The 20891-nt window shown below is 32.2% G+C and overlaps 1 protein-coding gene and 1 long non-coding RNA gene across 3 annotated transcripts; both read right to left on the bottom strand.

Moving 5' to 3' along the window:
* Nucleotides 1–1145: 1145 nt before the first annotated feature.
* On the bottom strand, nucleotides 1146–6063 carry LOC107961816 (protein argonaute 2). 2 transcript variants are annotated; one of them, XM_016897971.2, is made up of 3 exons: nucleotides 5157–6063; nucleotides 3840–5016; nucleotides 1146–2822 (listed from the first exon to the last, which is right to left on the bottom strand). In XM_016897971.2, exons 1-3 carry the CDS (start codon nucleotides 5596–5598, stop codon nucleotides 1361–1363), a joined length of 3081 nt encoding a protein of 1026 aa, XP_016753460.1. In that variant the 5' UTR covers nucleotides 5599–6063; the 3' UTR covers nucleotides 1146–1360. The 2 variants fall into 2 exon arrangements, with proteins under 2 accessions (XP_016753460.1, XP_016753461.1); XM_016897972.2 differs by having other exon boundaries at nucleotides 3840–4992; nucleotides 5157–6025.
* Nucleotides 6064–12354: 6291 nt separating this feature from the next.
* Nucleotides 12355–13906, bottom strand: LOC121230612 (uncharacterized). The gene is made up of 4 exons (XR_005928604.1): nucleotides 13206–13906; nucleotides 13027–13088; nucleotides 12587–12675; nucleotides 12355–12480 (listed from the first exon to the last, which is right to left on the bottom strand). It is a non-coding gene; the product is annotated as an uncharacterized lncRNA (long non-coding RNA).
* Nucleotides 13907–20891: the final 6985 nt, after the last annotated feature.

Here is a 20891-nt window from a genome sequence, read left to right on the forward strand (position 1 = left end):
CTCAATAACGAGCAAAAAGTAGATAAAAATAATGGTAAAAACAATATCAGCTTGAAGCTTAAAAATCGTTGCCACTTTCCATCAATACTCAGCAAGTATACAATATCATTGTCAGAGTAATAAATTACAACAAAATAATTCATTGAAAGATCAAATAATAAGATAAAAATCTCAACACAAGATTAAAAGAGTAAAAATAAATTAATTAACCAAATAAATAAATTCAGTTATTGATAAGTCTAAGACTTATGACTATAATGACCTTATACATGCATTAGGCACTAATTAAAACTTAATCATCACTCTCATCAACCTTCACTATCTAAATTGGTCTATATTTTAAGTCATCCTCAACAGTTGATGTATATCTTAGTAGATTTAGATTCAATTAAATGGCTAAGGCTAAGCAAACACTTTGAATATTTAACTCTTCTCCAGGTCATTTCTTAATCTAAATCTAAATGTTACTCATATTAATTATGAAGAACGAATTTAACAATTAATCTCACTACAATATTAAACTTACCTCTATTAATTAATAGCTCATCAACCTCATATTACTTAGTTTATAGCAAAAAACCAAGAATAATAAAACTTTAGATTATTATAAAATATATATAGAAAACCAATTTAAATATGTAAAATATTATTAAAATTATCAAACATCATAAAAAGAAACGAAAAATACAATTATAAAAAATAATAATAATAACAATCCATCGATCACATCACATCTAATTCATAATATATACATGGTTTAGAAGACGCATAAGGTAAGGCCATAAACCAAATTCTAAATTTTCTGCAGCAAGTACACCAATAAGAAATTAACATAATTAGCTGAGTCTATCACCGACTACTGTTTTTAACCAGAATTCTCTTCTTTTTGTTATTTTAAAAATCATTAAAATCCTTTTTTTATTTGAGAATTTTAATACAATCATTAAAATCTTAAATATTCTGTCAAAATTTGTCACTATGTTGATTAAACTACATAAAATATAATAGCCCTACTCAACTGACAGTTGTGTAAAGGTTGAGGATAATGCTAACCCTTGGAAGGAGAATGACACAATGGGTGGTTATTCAGATTCTAAGTGTGGTTATATGTTGGGAACAAACCATAGATAATTCAGCATGCAAAATAAACCAAATCCACAACTGAATTCCAGAAAAGACAGAATAATGGAAACAATAGTATATTCAGTTCCCTCGACTCACTGTTATATAAACCAACAATGTATAAGAGGAGAAGCTAGAAGCCTTCATACCCATTAGATTCACGCACAAACCCCTTCACTAGATGCTTAGAAAAGGAGTAAACCTGCGTTCAGGACGTTGAACGGAATTTGGCCATGCTTCAAAGAAAAAACATCATGTTTTCCAGGTTTGCATGCAGCTTAAACCAGTCATGGAATGAAGCTGCAGATGACATTGATGATGACGATGTCATTGATGAAGATGAGGATAATGTTGAAATGGGAGATTGTCTTTTAATCATTGCCTGGTAGTACAGCCGCCCCCTATATGCAACAAGGTCGGCATAGTACACAGGTGGAACCAGAGATACCGGTTTTGTGCACCGTGCAAATGTAAAGCACATGTTGTAGATAAGCTCCTGCAACTGATCAGAAGAGAACCCATGCTCATCCCACAAGACATGGTAGTGTGTAGGCTTGCTAGTACCAAGGCTTCCATAGTGACTACAAAGATAGAAGTCAAACTCGAAAGGATGCACAATTTTAGTGTCAACAACTGTGCCAGGTGAAATATTACCAGTGGGACCCCCATCCCACTTTCCCTCGGGAAAGAAACGAGTTTGGTGTCGCTTCTGAGCAACAATAAGGGTGATCGTAGGAAAATAATTGATTCTATGGAATGCACTCTTGAGATCCATTAACTCTTCATTAAGAACCATATCAAACTGACCCTCACTAACCCCATCACGGAAGAGCACAATTTTTTCTGGTTTAACATTATTTAGACGAGCATAAGATTCAACAAGCTCCAAACACATTTCACCGAACTCTAGGATCTGTTCTTTGCGATGGAACTGGGGTCGAACCCTTGCTGCATAACGATTAGCTTGAGGCCAGTTCATTGTTGCTACTACAGCAGCAATGGATGGGCTAGTCTTATTATCAGAACCAGGATGATTAACATCTGCTCCAATAAACATAACATGACCTTCACCATGGAAATGGGGAAGCCGGTCATTCAGCTCTACATTGCTGCCCCCAAGCTTAGCATTGATTTTCAGAGCAAGATTAGCAAGGTATTGGTCCTGCCCCTTGTTTGCATGGTTGGACAAGCAACACTGAGTCACCACACCAATTTTTGTCTCAGAGATCCACTTAAGACATTTGTAGCCATCATCCTTCCACGACATTACACAAAGTAGAAATTGTAAATTTCCTCTACCAAGTTCATGTACTCGACAAGTAACATTTTCAAGCAGTTGAAGAAGTGCATTCCCATCAGAAAATATTTGCATTCGAGCCGGTTCATATAAGATGGGGTTGTCCATTGTCATCCCAAGATTCCTGCACCTATTCCTCAGCTTTGGAATGAATGAGTCACAGTTCAGTTTCGATCGATCAGCCTGGGTAAAGTCTATCACAGCCCAGCACTGAATTGCTTTGCCTACCACAACAGCTTTTCTAACCAGGTTCCACTGGCATGTGTTTTTGTCAACTGTTATCTTCAACAATTTGCCAGTAGTTGGAGCAGCCAACTTCAAAACTGGAGGTCCAATCACACGTCCTTCCACTGGTGTCATCCTAGTATCAACTTCGATACCAAAATTTTGAATAATGTTTCCACTGCCAGATAAAAATATATTAGTATATTATTATACTAGATCATGTAACACATATTATGTGAGTAAAAGAATAGATAATATACATGATTAATCTTTTTAAGAAAAAAATATCTTCGAAGATAATGATAATTTATAAAAGTAGAGTGTTTTTAGGAGGGTGTTAGTTTTTCAAGAGTGGGAGTGGGAAGTCTGTTTTGAAAGAGTGGATGCTTTTATTTATAAAAATATAATATAAAAACATTTAAATAGCATAATTATGCTATTATTTGAGTGAATTTCTTTAAAGAGGAGTTTTTGGTAAAATTAAATGACTACTTAACACGTGACACTGACTTAGTCAAGGATTTTAGATATGGCATAAATATAAATATTTATATAATTACACAAGATTTCAAGAAAATTCAACAATGCAAAAACAAATTCATATTACAGGTTACCTTTTCAGTGAGTGACTATTAAGGTATTAGCATAGGATGATGCATGAAACTTTCTTACGTCAATAACACGTGTTCACTGTCAGTGAATTGGAAAGTGTTTTGGATCATATAGAACACCCATAAAAGCGATCAAAACTCTAATCATTCATGCCAAGAATGCAACCTATTTACGAGCATAACCAAAACTTACTGACCAAGGCACTTATGCAAGACGGAAATTTCAACAGTAGCCCACTAATAGTATTCACCATCATGGCATGAAGTTCAGAACTGAATACACGGCTATCTAAATTGACTTCACAGTGTATTAGACAATTACATCAACACAATGATATATAATTGTCTCAACTTATATACAGGATGAAGACCAAAAACCTTTTTAGAAAGGAAAGAGAGTAAATGTGCCCCCTGCTCTAAAGTTCAAGAATTTTCAATGTGCCAAGCAGGCAGAAAATTAATGTTGAAAGACTAATAATTGCAATAAAAAGGGGAAAAATGCTTTGTCGGAAACAAAGCAACAAAACAGACAAGTCATGAAAGCATGCATAGAAATAAAAGGCTCAGTTGTTTTGTATACATACCCACATGGTCCATCCTTGGATTGAACCATACCACAGATCTTGCTTTGTCTTTCATGTGGCTTTGCCAGGGATATGTTCTTCAACATAAAAGCTGCTTCTCGATCCAAATCATCCTTTGGATAAATCTGACCCTCAGCTAAGACACAATACTCCATTGGGACATAGTTCATCCGCTTGTTCCTGCTCAAATCTAGGCAAGGAATATCCAAAAATCTAATATTATTGTCATATTTCTCCCTGAAATAATCAACGAGTCTAACTTGCACTTGCGGATCATTCGCATCTGGAAATGAAACATCGCGAGTGTCATCTCGCGTCAACCCAACTATAACATACTTCTGTTTGGTACGTCGATGGGTTACATTAACCTTGAGGTTTTTCAAGGCGTGATCAACAAGTCGTCTAAACCTCCGAAAACTATTCACATTAAAACCAGGAATGTGCTCAGCTAGAAAATCTAAAACTGGCATTTTCTTGCGAAATGCTAAAACTGAATAATCCAAGCAAAGTGCTAGACCCTGGTACGTGGGCTTGAGACTATATTGGATTCCTCTAGATGCTGTGATGCCATATCCAAGATCATCTTCTGGACAAGATTCATAAGGATGGAAGCTCCGGCCAGCAGGAATCATATGCATTACCGGATTCTCCTTCATAACTACATCCATCCCCTGTAATATGTCACGAGGTATTGAATAGGCTTTCCTAGACAAGTAATCCCGCAACTTGCCAAGCTTGAGCTCATTCACAAGCTTTATAGAAAAGATGTATGTACGGGCCATCACGTCTTCCCCCTCGGACAATTCCACCTTGAATTCTCCTTCAGGTAATCGAACAGCACTAAATATATTCTTTTCACCATCATATGCGGTCATCAACAATGGCAATTGAGGATTATCAGTGAATAGTTTTTTCCGGATACTAGACAATAATGGCTTAGATAGTTTGGCAGGGCGACCATTCTTAGGAGACTCCAGTTGCCTGACATCAACATCATAATGCCTTATGATACTTTCCGGATTGAACTTCACCCGAAAATGATTAACATTAAGCCTGACAGTTGCAAGAGCAGTTCTTCCACCTTTATCCGGTCGCATAATTGGGTTATGTCTATTTTGATTCTCGGAAGATAATGATGTAGAAGCCACCTGCTCTGAAACATTCATCACAACAGAATCTGTAACGGAAAAAAAGGGAAAATTATCAAAAGCAAACTAACAACTCATGCCTAAAGCCATACCAGATTTAACTTCATCATCAACACCAACTCATGCCTAAAGTCGTACCAAATTTAAGATTAAATGAAATGATTTATACCTGGGACAGACTGTGGAGGAGGAGGACTAGGAGGCAATGCAGGTATGTTATCTTCAGGCTCCAGTGTTGGGGCAGGAACGGGCCTGAAAGGCCTCCTCCCTCGCCCACGACCATTTCCGCCGCCCCTGCCGCTGGCTGATTCCGCCTCATAACTATAATTCGGTCTCTCCGGTGGAAGCCGAGGAACCCACCCTCCCCTTCTACCACGAGCACCACCAGTCTGACCACCCCTCGCATCGCCGTCCTGATAAGGACCCACTTGAGAGTTAGTTGGGTTCCAATTGGCCCCACTTTGCCCTTGGCCTATGGGCGCCTGATACGGAGGCTGATTATCAGCGCTGCCATCTCTACCTCTTCCTCTTGCTCTTCCTCTTCCACCACCATAGTAACGACCTCTTCCGCCAATTCCTCTTTCTCTATAGCCACCACCACCTCTCTCCATTGGACTCGGGAGCACAACTAGGGCAAAAATCGAACTCGGTCTTTACAGAATCAGTAAGCAAGCACCAACAGATTATACAAACAAACAAAAAAGAAAATTAAATTCAAAGTTGACTGTAGTCTAGCTACGGAGGACACGGGAAATGGAGCCGGAATCGTGGGTTTATAATAAAGGGAGAGGGTCGGATAATGAAATTACAGAAATAACCTTACGATGGATTATTGTTTGTAAGCGCGTTTTAGTGTTACAGATAATTGACAATGCTAAATGATTTGATTGGTAAAAAAACATTGATGGAAGGAGCGAAAGTTAGGATAGGAATCTAAAGAAATTCCAGAAACTTCGATGGGTTCGAGGAAGCTGAGGGGGTTTTTCGCTGGAAGTGTGAGGGAGTGGCGGAGGATCTCATGCCGTATTACCTTGATAATCTACGATTAACTCCTCCAACTCCTTTTCGTTTTCACACGCATGGTTTACTTTTCCAACTTCTTTTCTTTTTTCACATGTATTGTCTGAATTGTTAGTAAAAGAAAATTAAATAGATTAATACATTATTTTAAAAATATTAAATTAAAAAGTTGTTAAGTTAATGGTAATAAAATTTTATTTTTAAAAAATTAAATATCCAGTTAACTTGTGTTAGACTATTATTATGAATATTATCTGTTTAGAAATATCTAAATATATCATATATCTTTCCTATTTAGGATTATATTATATATAAATATATATTTCTTATCTTGAAATATATTTTTTAAGTAAATATATTAAGGGATTACTCTATTCTTGTTAATTTGTGACACCAAAGCAATTAATAATATTATATACACAAATTTAGTGAGAGAAAATATTTTATGTTAAAAGTTACTTTTTTAAAGTTTACTTAAGAATTATTATTGGTGTAGTGGTAAAGAATTTGTTTATAAATTCATTAAATATGAATTTAATCTGTAGACATGTTAATTTTAATTCTTTTATTTTAAAATTATATAAATGTATAAAAAATACAAAATTATCATCCAAATAATAAAAATAGTCATTTGATAAAAATATATATTAGTTATTTTCTAATCGAATTGGTTCACAGTTAAGCTGCGACACCAACTTAACAAGAAATTTTATTAATAATAATATAAATCATAAAATATATATTGATCAAATTTAACACTATATCAAACGTATTAGTATGTTATTTTCTACATGTTATTAGGCTAAAATTAAAACACTAATAAGAATATAAAATTTTAAAAAAAACAATAGATGGTTAAATTCACCAACAATACTTAAACTTTGTTTAAAATTACTTTTCAATCACTTAAATTTTAAAAGTTACATAATAGTTATTAACATTATCAAGTTTTTATATTTTGGTCACTCGTCCATTACCTTCCATTAAGAAGATGGTGTGAAGCATTAATTTAAATATCAGTTTTGATACTTTGTTAACATTTTCTTAAAAATGTTTTAAAAATAAAAAAATTCTTAAAAAATAAATAAAAATATTTAAAAATATAAAATAATTAAAATTAATATATATAATAGAATATTATAAAAATTCCAAAATAAAACAATTATTAAAAAAATTATAAATACATTACTAAACAATACATTCTGGAAATAAGAATTTTAAATAATTTATTTAATTTAAATTTATTCAAAAACATAAAAAAAAATTAAAGATTAAATTGAAAATATTATTACCATTTGCCCGTCGAGTCGTTGAGGCTATAAGGCAACAAGGCCGTCCAGGTTATGATTAATTCTCAAATCTCGAAATATCCATCAGGCTCCCCAAAAAGGAAGTGCCATTTCTTTTTTGGGTAAACTAAGAAATGGGTACCCAACTATGCTGATGTTCCTATTTTGGTCACCTAACTTTAAAATTCTTCAATTTAGGCAATTTTTTAACTGGTATAATACCATATTTAGTCCTCAATACTTACATATTCTATCAACTTGATCCTAATTCTAAATAATTTAATAAATTTATCCCTTCACATTTACAAATTCTATTAATTTAATCCTCAAACTTCCTACCCAAACTTTTAACTTTTAAGATAGACATCCCATACCTATAAATTTGTAAAACCAATGAAAGAAAAAACTCCAATAAAAAAACTTTGATATATGTTTAGGTTTTACATTGAACTAAGTGTAGACATATGAAACTTACGTGTTGGAGCAGCAGATTCTTGGTTTTGAGTCCAATGGACTTATATTTGTCTTCGGTTTTAATTTTTATTTGTCTTTGGTTTTACTCTTTAATGAAAAAAAAATCATAATATATATGGGTTAAATTTGATGTATTGATGGTATATATATTTTATGAATTATCAATAAATTACATGATAATACATTATTTAATATTTTTAAAAATAAATTATTACAATTACTTATCTTTATTTTGATTGATGTATTAATTCATTAGTAATGAATAAAATTACGACAATGTACCACCAAATATAAATAAACATATTCAAGACAAAAAATAATAAAATCATTTGATAAAAATCCAATTACCTCTTGTTGTTTTAAAAATACTCAATCACTCTCATAAGGTTTGACAAAAATCCACTAGCCCTAAGATATATTTTTTAAATTATTTTTAAATAAAAGAGAAATTTTACCCTTTCTTAATTAATCATTATTCTATTTATTTTTTTTATCTTTAATCTTTATGTTCAATAATATTCAATTAAAAATAAAAAAATTAATTAGTTCTAAAATTATTTTATTATTATTAAATTAAAATATAAGTTGCACCCTATCCTAACCATTTGTTTTATTAGAGAAGTTTTTTTCTATTTTTTGAGTTTTAGAAATTTATAGATGTGCAATGTACTTTTTTTAAGTTCACAAACAAAAATATTTTAGGTCTACTACTCTAGCACATTTTTATCTGTTGCCCTAGCACGTTTAGGTTTTTTTTTTTTTCTATTCTTCAGTACAAGATTTTGATTGTTTTATTGTTGGCAATTTAGTGGATTATAGTGCGTGATTTGTGTGGATTTTAGGCGTTTTTGGATTGTGGAGATTGACTTTGGAGATTTGTCTTTGGATGACGAAGACGAAGAGGTTTTACAAATTCAAAGGATTACAGAATCTCAGAGCACAAAGGGATTTATGCCTAGTAGGATGCTTTATTAGGGCCAATATTGTCCATTTTATGGCAATGAAGAGCACTATGGCGAATATTTGGCATCCGGAAAAGGGTGTTCAGATCTCGGATCTAGGTGATAAGAGATTTTTATTCCATTTTTTTCACAAAATAGACATGGATCGGGTTCTAAACGGAGCACATTGGACTTTTAACAATCATCTATTACTGTATCGTCGCTTGGAGAATAGAGAAGACCCGATGAAGGTTTAGCTGATTTTTTCATATTTTGGGGTGCAAGTTCATAAGTTACCCTTAGGGCTATTTTCGGGACTTGTTGCCAAACAATTGGGTGATTTCATTGGTAAACTTTTAGAATACAACTTTAAAAGTTTAAGTAAGGGGTTACGAAGTTTTTTATGAATCAAGGTTCAGTGGAATGAGAGGAGGCCTCTGAAACGAAAGAAGAAAATTATGTTAGTATCCGGGAATTGCACATACATTAGTTTTAAATATGAGATATTAACAATGTTTTGTTTCTATTGTGGATGGTTAGGACATAATGATTCTTTTTGTTAGATTCGAATGTTGAAAGGGGAAGAAACTATAGAGATGGAATGGGATTTATCCCTTCGAGTGCAATCTAGGAAGGCTGTTGCTATGAATAATGTTTGGTTGATAGAGGAAACAGATGAGGGGATGAGTGAAGGCTCCATGGGATGTTCAAGTAGGGAAAGAAAGAAGGGAGATGGAATTTGGTAGAGATTTGGATTAAGAGTAGATCCGATTTTAGGTTTAAATTAGGAAGAAGATATAAGGAATTTATTGAGAAAGATTAGGGAATGATTGCAAATTTTAGGGCAGATTGATATGGAACATGATGCAAAAGAGAGGCCAATTGAAAGTAGAGATAGGAACAAATGCCTCGATAGGAAATTGAGAGCATAGGTGATTCTGGGAGGGATGAATCAGTGCTGGTTAGAGGGGAACAAATGATGGGGAAATTTCATTTTATATCGACTACTGCCAAGAGGCAAGTCGACCGATCGCAATGAAAATGTTGAGTTGGAATGTTTGTGGTTTGGAGAGCCCACAGGCAATTAGAAGGCTTCGTCATATGCTGAAGATATATAATCTTCATATAGTCTTCTTTATGGAGACGAAATTGAACAATAGGAGAATGGGAAATGCTCGAATGAGGTGTGGTTTCTTGAATGGTTTTGACGTTTCAACTGATAGGTCTAAAGGTGGTTTAAGTATGGCGTGAAAAGGGAATGTAGAAGTCTCTATTAAGAGTTACTTTGGGAGACATATTGATATTGTTGTAGATCACTTATAGGATAACAAAAAGTGGAGATTTACTGGGTTTTAGGGTGCCCCTAATGTACAGGATAGGAGCGAGGTGATGAATTTATTGAAAAACTTAGAGCGTTCGTAAGACCTTCCTTGGTTGGTATGTGGAAACTTTAATGAGATCATGTATTCTTTTGAGAAGGTTGGGGGGTTACCTTAGGATGAGAGAAGAATGAAAGCCTTTCATGGAGTATTAGAAGAATGTCGACCAAGAGATATGGAATATTCTAGGACTTGGTTCACTTAGGGAAAGGGAAATTTTTTGGAGACAAACATTAGAGAAAGATTGGATAGGGGAGTGGCGAATGTAGATATGTTGGCTTCATTTATAAATTTATTGATTTGCCATCTTCCATACTCGTATTTTGATCATTGTCCCATTCTTATTCAATTGGAAGTGGAAGGTTTTGTTTTGATACCGAAAAGATATAGGTTTGAGGTATGGTGGGTAATGGAAGAATCCTTTGAGAAGGAGGTTAAAAGGTTATGGCGATCTATTAATAATGATATCTTTGTTAAACCAGAGTGCGTGAAGATGGGGTTGGGTAGATGGGCGAGATTGATTGGGCAAAAGAATGAAGGGATTAAGAGATATTTGACTAAAAAACTGAGCAAGTTATCAAAGATGGACAGAGATTATGGGAATCTTGTAGATTTAATTGACACAAAAATTCAATTAAATCTGGAAGTGGACAAAGATGAGATATATTAGGAGCAGAGGGCTAGAGCGAATTGGATGAGGTTGGGTGATAAGAATACGATTTTTTTCCACAAATTTGCATCTCAATGATGAAACATGAATAGAATTCGGGGGCTGCAATATGAAGATGGTAAAGTAACAGTAGATGAGGTTGAGATGGAGAAGACTACTCGTGGTTATTTTTAGAATTTGTTCTCAACAAATGGGACAATAGCCACGGATCATATACCGACATGAGTCAAAAATTGTATTTATGATGAAGCCAATCGAATGTTAGTGGAGAAATATATGGAGGATGAGCTTATTGTAGCCTTGAAAGGGATGGGTCCGACTAAGGCGCCGAGTAAAAATGGTTTTTCGACTCTATTTTTTCAAAAATGTTGGCATATTCTGGGGAAAGACATTACTTCCCATTGCTTGGCGATATTGAATGAAGGCAAAGCTCTTTGATACCGTGAATAATACTCATATTTTACTTATCCTAAAAATTAATCACCCGATGAATTTGACCAATTTTAGGCCTATTAGCTTATGTAACATTATTTATAAGTTGATAGTTAAGGTGATTGCTAATCGGTTTCAGAGTGTTTTAGATCATTGTATTGATGCTACGTAAAATGCTTTTGTACAAGGACGTTTGATCTCTGATATTGTTTTGTTAGCATATGAGGTTTTACATTCTTTTCGAAAGAGGGGAGGGGAGAAGAAGGGTTTTATGGCACTAAAGCTTGATATGAGCAAAGCGTACGATCGGGTTGAGTGGGGTTTTCTTAGAATAATGATAGAGAAGAAGGGTTTTGATAAAAAGTGGATAGACTTAATCATGAGGTGTACTTCCTTAGTCTCATATTCGGCAATTGTTAATAGGAAGGTTGGCGGTGCTTTTAAACCGAGTAGAGGACTTTGATGAAGATAGTGTTGAGTGAAGGGTTAATAAAAGGGGTTAAGGTTAGTAGACAGGGATCGTAGCTAACGCACCTCTTTTTTGCGGATGACTATATGCTATTTGGGGAAGCTAATGATAAAGGGGCTCAAATGTTGAAGCAGATGTTAAGAGAATATGAGGTATGTTCTAGTTAATGCATTAATTATGATAAATATTTTATCTTTTTTAGCTCAAATACCTCTGAGGGAGATAGATTAGTGGTTTCGAGAATTTTGGGGGTAAAAAATTTGAGTGATACTGAAAGATATTTGGGACTTCCAAATTTGGTTGGTCGACAGAAGAAAACGACATTTCAAGGCTTAAAGGACCGGTTTAAAAAGAAAATTGATAGTTGGAGCACCAGGTTTTTATCTAAATGAGGGAATGTATTCTATGATGTGCTTTTTGTTACAGAAATCACTCTGTGGGGAACTGGAGAGCATAATGGCTTGATTTTGGTGACAGAAAGGACATGGGAAAATGGCATTCATTGGTGTGATTGGGGTAGGTTGTGTGAGCTCAAAGAAAGTGGAGGGTTGGGTTTCCGAAGCCTTACTAAATTTAACCTTATCTTATTAGCTGAACAGGGTTAGCGTTTAATTCAAAATTCAAACTCATTATTAGCGTAAATTTTAAAAGCTAGATATTATTCGCAGTGTGATTTCTTAAAGTCCAGATTAAAGAGTTTACCTTCTTATACCTAGCAGAGTATATGGGCAACGAAGGGACTCTTGCAGAAAGGGCTATGTTGAAGAGTAGGAACAGGTGAAAAGATATCAGTGGTTAATGATGCATGGACACCAAGAGCTACGAATTATAAAATCAGTAGTAGTATTAGTAACGATATTACAAGGGTATCAGAGTTAATTAATTTACCAACTAGAACGTGGAAAGTTGAAGTTGTTAACAGTACCTTTTCTGAAATTGATACGGGTAGAATCCTACGAGTCCCGTTAGCCATGGTGGAGCACGAGGATATGCTGGTGTGGAGGAGTGAACCTTCTGGTGATTTTTCAATGAGGAGTGGTTACAAATTATTACTTAAAAATAACTACAACCCAACTGCTATAGACTTACAATAGAATATAAATAATTTTTACAAGCGATTGTGGAGCTCAACTTAAATGCAAAATAAAATATTACAATTTGGAAGATTTCGTGGAACTTTTTGCCTACTTTGGTTAATTTACATTTTCGAAGACTTAGGGTAAATACAGTTTGTCCAAGATGTGGAGGAGTGGAAAGTATTCAACATGTATTTCAAGTTTGCCCTGTGTCATTGGAAGCGTGGAATTCTTTAAATCTTATGTGGGTTGTCTCTATGGAAAATTTAGATAATTGGGAATGGCTCACCTGGCTATTTGACGAAACTCAATTTCTCAGTGTCGTTTATTCTGTTGCGCCTTATAGGTGATCTAGACAAAGCAAAATAAGAAGTTGCATTAAGGTAAAAGTAGTACTGGAAAAGGGATTGTTGAAATGACCAATAGATTTCTCAGAGAAATTGATGAAGTGGGGAATAGATCCCTTACCAAACAATGGGTAATGTCGAAATGGAGGCCTCCAGAAACCCAAGTTAAGATCAATTTTGATGCGGCGTATGATTGTAATCAACTCAGATCGGCTTCAGGGTTGGTGGCTAGAAATGGTGAAGGAAAGGTGTTGGCCTCAAAATCGATTTTGTGTACAGAAGTTGCCTTTTTGTTTGCAACGGAGGCCCATGCATGTCTTCATGCAGTGCAAATGGGGTTAGCCATGAGAGTAGGCAAGATTGAAGTTGAAGGAGATGCATTAACAATCATAAAGAAGTGTCAGTCTGCAACCATAGACAAATCGATTATAGTAGTATATATTCGAGACATTCAACATAGCGACAGTTTTCAAAGTATCCAATTTAAACATGTTTCAAGATCGGCAAGTAAAACAACCTATAGAATCGTAGAAGAGAGTTTAAGAAGGAAAGAATAGGTTTACTTGGAAGGATCGATGCCTGGGTATGCCATGGAATCGCTGGGTTCTGGTTGACAAAGAGAGTAGGAGCCTAATTGAGGAGAACTGAGGAAGCAGAAAGGTTGAGGATGCAATTTACAAATGTAAAGAGTTAAATTTATTGAATTATTTAAAATTAGGATCAAATTGATAGAATATGTAAGTATTGATGATTAAATGTGTTATTATACCAGTTAGAAAAAGCTTTCTATTATTAGTTTAAAGGTGGATGATTGAAACAAGAACGAATTCAAACATTAGTGCTTAAAGTAAAAAAAATTTAAAATTGGATAACCAAAATAAAAACACAAATATAATTAAATGACCATTTTATATAATTTATAATTAAATGACCATTTTATATAATTTACCCTTACTTTTTTAACATTGTGTCATTTATTTAAATGGATACTCATCCCGCTTAGCATTAACAAATAAGAGAATTTTGGTAAAAAGTCATAATCCATTTCAAATTTATAGAAATCTAAAAATTCAACTTCAGCCGATTGAGTATTAACTTAATTGGTATGGACATTGTTATCAATGTAGGAGGACGTGGGTTCAAGAGCGCAAATCGCATTATCATCCTATTTATGAGTTGGGAAGGAGACTATGAATATTGCTAGGCATTATGTAAAATAAAAAATAGATACGATAAAACTTATGATGAAATTGTTAAAAAAATGGCTTGATGGTGTAAAAAACCCTCAAACTTTTTCAAAAAAAGTAATGAAGCCTCTCCTTTTTTCTTTTTTTGCACTCAATTGAGCACTTGAACTTTCAAAATGCACCAAAAAGGCCCTCAAACTTCTTCAAAAAAGCAATTAAGCCTCTACTTATTTTTTTTTCACTCAATTGGGTACTTGAACTTTCAAAATGAATCAAAAAGATCCTAAAAAAATTTCAAAAAATCAATTAAGCCCCTAGTCTTATTAAAAATTAGAAAAAAAGTTATAAAAAATAATAAATTTTAGAAAAATTATTAAATTTTAATAAAAATATAAAAAAAATAAAAATTTATAAAAATCGTATAAAAATAATTGTAAAATTTTATAAAAATCATAAAAAAATTATAAAATGCATCAAAAAGTCCCTTTAACAATTAACTTTAACTATTAATAGTTAAAGTTAACGAGCCCTAGCTTTTTTCATTTGAAGTCATCATGTGTCACAACATGGCATGACATATGGCGAAAAATGATAAAAATAAAAATAAAAATCAATAAAAGTTATAGAAAAATTATAAATGCTTCTTTTGGTACGATAATTTTTATATTTTTTTATGAAACTTATATTTCTTTATATTTTGTATAATTTTCTTACTACTTCATAAAATTTTATATTTCTATATAATTTATATTTTTTTACGATTTTTATAAAATTTTACAACTTTTTATTTTTTTACGATTTTTATATTTTTTTCTAATTTTTAATAAATTTTTAATATTTGAATTTTTTTTAATTAAAATTTAGTAATATTTATAGCTTTTATTGATTTTAATTTTTTATAATTGTTTTTCTAATTTTTAATAAAAGCAAGGGCTTAATTACTTTTTTTGAAAAAAGTTTGAGGGTCTTTTTGATGCATTTTGAAAGTTCAAGTATCCAATTGAGGGTAAAAAAAAAAGTAGGGGCTTAATTACTTTTTTTGAAAAGATTTGAGGGCCTTTTTGATACATTTTAAAAGCTCAAGTACCCAAGAAAGTACAAAAAAAAAGACTTAATTGTCTTTTTTTGTAAAAAAGTTTGAAAGCTTTTTGCACCCTTAAACAAATAAAATTCAACTTTGTAATTAAGTTAGCAAGGTTATAAAATAAAAAAGTCATTATCAAAGTATAAATGCACTTCAATAGCATATTCATCCAAGGAGCACATTGATCATAATAATAAAAGCTAAAAATCACATCGATCCTCTACTAGAGAGAAAAACCATCAAAACTCAATCCAAACCAAAAAAAAAAAAAAGTATATGCATCATTCAAATATTAAATTATGATTTTATTTTTTATTTTTAATTATTTTGGAAATCCTTTATAAATTTTACAATATTTTAAAGATTTTTTATTAATTTTTCATTAACTTCAATTATTTTTAAAAAAAATTAGAATCATTGTTAAGAAAAATATTAAAGTTATCAAAATGACACTTCAGCTATACTTTAGGGGCCAAATTAGCCATTAACCCTTCAAATTAACTTGCCATGTTGTCCCCTTAATGGAAATTAACAAACAAGTAACCAAAATGTAATAATTTGATATCATCAATGACTATTATGTAAGTTTTAAAAGCTAGGTGATTGAAAACATAATTTTGAACAAAGTTAATGAATTTGATGGTATAGTTTACCCAATATAAATCAAACATCATACAAACACGGAAATACCTACCACAATCATGTCAATAATATCGATAAACTAGATCAATGAAATAAATAAATAAATTTAGTGCAATTTGAATTGAATTAGGGCTAAATTGAAGTACTTAAAACAAATTAGAGACTAAATTATAGAAGTGGCAAATTGTAGAGGACTTAATATGAAAATAGCCCAGAAAAAGCACATACCAATAGGCAAATTTTCCCTTGTCCAATGAAAATTATTATAATTTCTAATATTTATTCCTTTAACTTTAACTTTAGTTTTAACTTTTTTGTTTCCCTTTTTCATTATTATCTTTTTACTTTCTTCTCGTATAAGCATATGGGTTCTCATTTTTAGCATAAAAATTAATATTACCCTTCTATATTCTAACCCTAATACTTCAAATATTTCCCTCATCTTCCTCTCATGTGGCAACTTCTTTATCCCTATACTCTTTCAACTTCATCCTATGCTTCTTACTGTTAAGAACAAACACCTATTAGAATACTTTTACAAGTCTAAAAGCATTTTTACACAGTTGAAACTAGGGGTGTTCAATCGGTTAACTGAATCAAAATTTTTAAACCCTTAATCATTAATTGCATCAAAATTTTTCAAAAAAAATTAATCGAACCAATTTATTTCGGTTAATTTGTTCGGTTAACTGAATTAATCGAAATTTATGTGTTTTTTTTGTTAAAACAAGTATAAAACATAAAAAAAATAATCAAATTAACCGATTTAACCAAAATTTAAGTGTTGAATCACTACATAATTAGAAACACTACTACATAAGTCTTGAAATTAACACATAACTAAAATGTAAGTCTTTAACATTCTCCATTTGCATCCATTTCTTCTCTCCAAAAGATCTCCATTTCCATTATACCTATAAAAATATGTGCAAAAAATGAGCATATAATAGAAATATATGCACTTAAAAAAATCAAATAATATAAACAAAGGAATAGATTGTAAGCTAACAAGAATAAGATAACAAGCACACCCTTCAACTCACGAAAGCTCATGAATTTAGGGTAGGCTCTGATGCATTCCAAGAAAAGTCTAAACATTGAATTGATTAAATTAGTTAATGTAGAAGTGATGTGGTAAAAAAAATTGAAACTATTAAATTAAAAATAAGTATACCATTTTCAATCTTGTCAAGCTCTTGGATTTGTTCTTCAATCTTTTTTATGTCCTTTTGTGATGATGATTTTTGAATCCAACCTTGAGTACACATAAGAGTTTGTACAATTATAGGAGTTAAAAAACTCCTAAATTGATCAAGCACATGCCCCCTGGTGCTAAATGCAGACTTTAAATCAACTGTAGAAATCAGTATAGCTAACACATCTTTAGCCATCTTTGAAAGAATGGGAAATTTAGGGCTATTCACTTTCCACCACAACAAAATCAAAATCTTGAACAAAATTCTCATTAGCATCAGCTAGGTATTTATCCAATTCAGATGTTTTGTCTTTACCACCATTTTTCAACTCACGCTTTTTATGCAAAGCTTGCATATGCCTTTGCATTTTTTGTTATGGTTATGGTTCATCGAGAGAAACATATGCTACCACACTCGATTGGCTACAAGTACTATGAAGTGGAGGTTTATAATCATCAAACAATTCATACAAAGCTTCCTTCAATTTTTGCATCATTTCATAAGTGCAAATTCAAGATATTTTAATTTTTGTCTAAGATATAAAACACATTTAACAAACATAAGCAAATTCATCTTATCAATATCACCCCAATGATTGTCATACTTGTCTTTTATCTTCATGACCATAACACTAAAATCAACATCAATATTTGACTAAGCATCTCATAAAAAAATATCAATTTCAAAAAGCTCATCAAAAAAAAGTATTGGATATGACATATGAAGTACTAGATATACGCAGATTTCATAAAAGTGTTCCAAGAAATCCTGAAGTTTCTAGCACTAGCCTAATCATCCGTACTAGGTTAACTCTTTCCCTTTTCAAGTTCAACTCTAAATTTTATATCTTACTCCTCAAATCTCACAAAAGCTCTCTCAAAGTTCTAAGCAGTGCCTAACATTGAGTAGGTTGAGTTCCACCTAGTACAAACATCAAGACACAATATCTTCTTGCACTCTATCTTTTCCACCTCAACACACTACTTAAACTTTTGTAATCTAGTTGGAGATTGTCTCACATATCTAACAGCCCCTAACATGTGCAACAAATTTATTCATTTCCTTTAAGCCTTCAACAACAATGAAATTCACAATGTGTGTCATGCATCTCATATAAAGATATTTATCATTTTGAACTAAACCCCCTCGAGTGCTAAATTTCTTTCTCAAACAACCAATAACAACATCGTTTGAACTTGCATTATCAACAGTAACAGTAAGCAATTTATCAATCCCCCAATTTAACAAGCATTTCTCAATCACTATCCCAATGGACTCACCCTTATGACTAGAAATTGGACAAAATTTTAAAATCTTTTTATTCAATTTCCAATCGTTATCAATAAATTGAGCAGTGATGCAAAAATAATTAACTCTTTACAAAGAAGTCTATATGTCAGTAGTCATGTGTTAGTATTTTAGCAAACTCTAGAACAAGAACTTTTCAAAAGTTATTTTATCTTGGTCCTTTCATCTAAATACAGTTGATAAACATACCTAGTCATAGTAGTTCGTGAAGGAATATGAAACCTAGGACATACCACGAACATAAATTTTCTAAAGCCTTCACTTTCAACAAACTTGAAGGTAATTCATCAATCACATTCATTTGTGCTAACCCTTTCTTACATGTTTCTTGATCAAATCTCCAAGTTGCCCTCCTCCCCTTCAACTCCCTTATTAGGTAAAACTAGTTGTCCTTGGCTAGTGTCAACAACATTACTAGGATTTTTCTTACATTAACCGATATGATATTTCAATGACCCCGTCCCATTTTTTTCCCATCACAACAAAATTCATTTTCACAATATTACATTTAGCCTTGCTTAACCCTCACTATTAATCATCTTAGTGAAGTGAGACCAAACTTCTGACTTTTGAGGAATGACTTCTTTTTCCAGCAATCCCCTTTGTTTGGCTTGAAGCTTCACCTATCGATTTTCTAGAATCTATCGAACTAGGAGGTGTAACACTACCCTCAACAATTGTTGGTTCGATGACATTCTGCAAGAAAAAAATTATATAATAGATTAAAATACATTTATATATAATATATAAATGAATTAAAAATCAGGTTTTGTCATCTGAGCTCCTATGTTCTTCCTTAAAATGAAATAATTTTTGTTTTAAAAAAATTATGATCACATCAACTTTTTTTAGGCAATTAAATGTTTTAATTTGAAGTTTTAGAGAATTTATATTATTTTTTCTAAAATATTTATACATCAACAATATTTTGTAAAGTTTATATTTTGCAACTCGCTATTTGATTTCATAGGATTATTATGCATTATATATAAAACATCGAAACAAGCCTTTAATAGTGTAATTTTAGCAGAAATAATATTTTACTCCTTACTGCTATGGATCGACTTCTTGAAAAATAATGCATGCAATATATTTGACTTCTTTGGTTTATGATATATCCACCGCTTAATTATTATAATAAACAGTAGACATTGACTTTAATAAGGGAAAAAAGCCAATATTTTTATAAAGAGTAAGTTAACAACTCTAATAAACCAATAGATATATGTAAACAATTAATTAATAAGTATATAAAGAGTAAGAAACTGGACACAGTTGTTAACATCTTGCAAGTTGCTGTGTAAACATATATAATTCAATACAGTGTTATGAAATTTAATAGAACTATATATCATTTGTCGCTATAGAATTTAAAATCACTTTTTAAATATAAATTTCAGTTTTAACCAACACCTTTTCTTTTTCTTATCGTTTAAAACTTAAAAATTTAGTTCAAATATCTATCCTCTACTCTTTTCTACTCAATTACATTCACAAACACACATTGAGAACAAATAAGCAATAGCAGAATTATAGAAATACCCAAGAATGAAAATTTTGTCATAAACAAAAGAAGTAGCAGAAAAATCCATTTCAGTGAAAACAAAAAAAATATACTTTTGACAAAAAAAATCTAAAAATTCCAAGGTGAGTGTCAGACGGTAGTGAGTGAAGTTGAAATTGAAGGTGCATCATTCGTTGGGTTAGGGATTTTGGGTGAAGTCGAAATCAGTGGTAGACGAACGTCAAACGATGATGGTGACCTGGTGTACGCCGGACGGTGTGATTGGTGGACGTTGAAAAGTGGTGACCAGAAGTAGAGATTTTGGGACTTGAGAGATTTTAGATTAGGGATTTTCAATTTCGAGTTAGGGATTTTTGAATCTGTGATATTTGAGTTTACTGTGTGCATTATTTTTAGGCTTAGGAGGAATTAGAATTTTATGTTTTTTGATTTTTTGTGTGAGTCAATGGATTTGGTTTATTTTGGGAGTGGGCCAGTGTCTGTGTAAGTTAGTGGATTGGGTTTATTTTGGGAATGGGTTAGTGTTTGAGGCCTGGGTCTGGGTGGGTAGTGGCTTGGTGGGTTAATATATAATATTAATTATTAAGTTCAATTAATTCGGTTAATTAATTGATTTCAAATGAAATTAACCATTAACTGAATTTTCAAGAAATTATTAACCGACCTCAGATCAAATTAGATCGGCTAACCGATCGATTAACCAGATTAGTTCGATTTGGACGGTTAAATCAGCTTTAATCAAAATTTGCACACCCCTAACCGAAGTAATTCCAAACACCTTGTTTTTTTAACTAACAACACTTTCAAGAAATCCTTACCCAAACTGAGAAGCTAGTATCAAATGTAGTGGCTATTGGTTTTAGCT

The sequence above is a fragment of the Gossypium hirsutum genome, chromosome A06 (assembly GCF_007990345.1).
Source record: "Gossypium hirsutum isolate 1008001.06 chromosome A06, Gossypium_hirsutum_v2.1, whole genome shotgun sequence".
Lineage (NCBI taxonomy): Eukaryota > Viridiplantae > Streptophyta > Magnoliopsida > Malvales > Malvaceae > Gossypium > Gossypium hirsutum.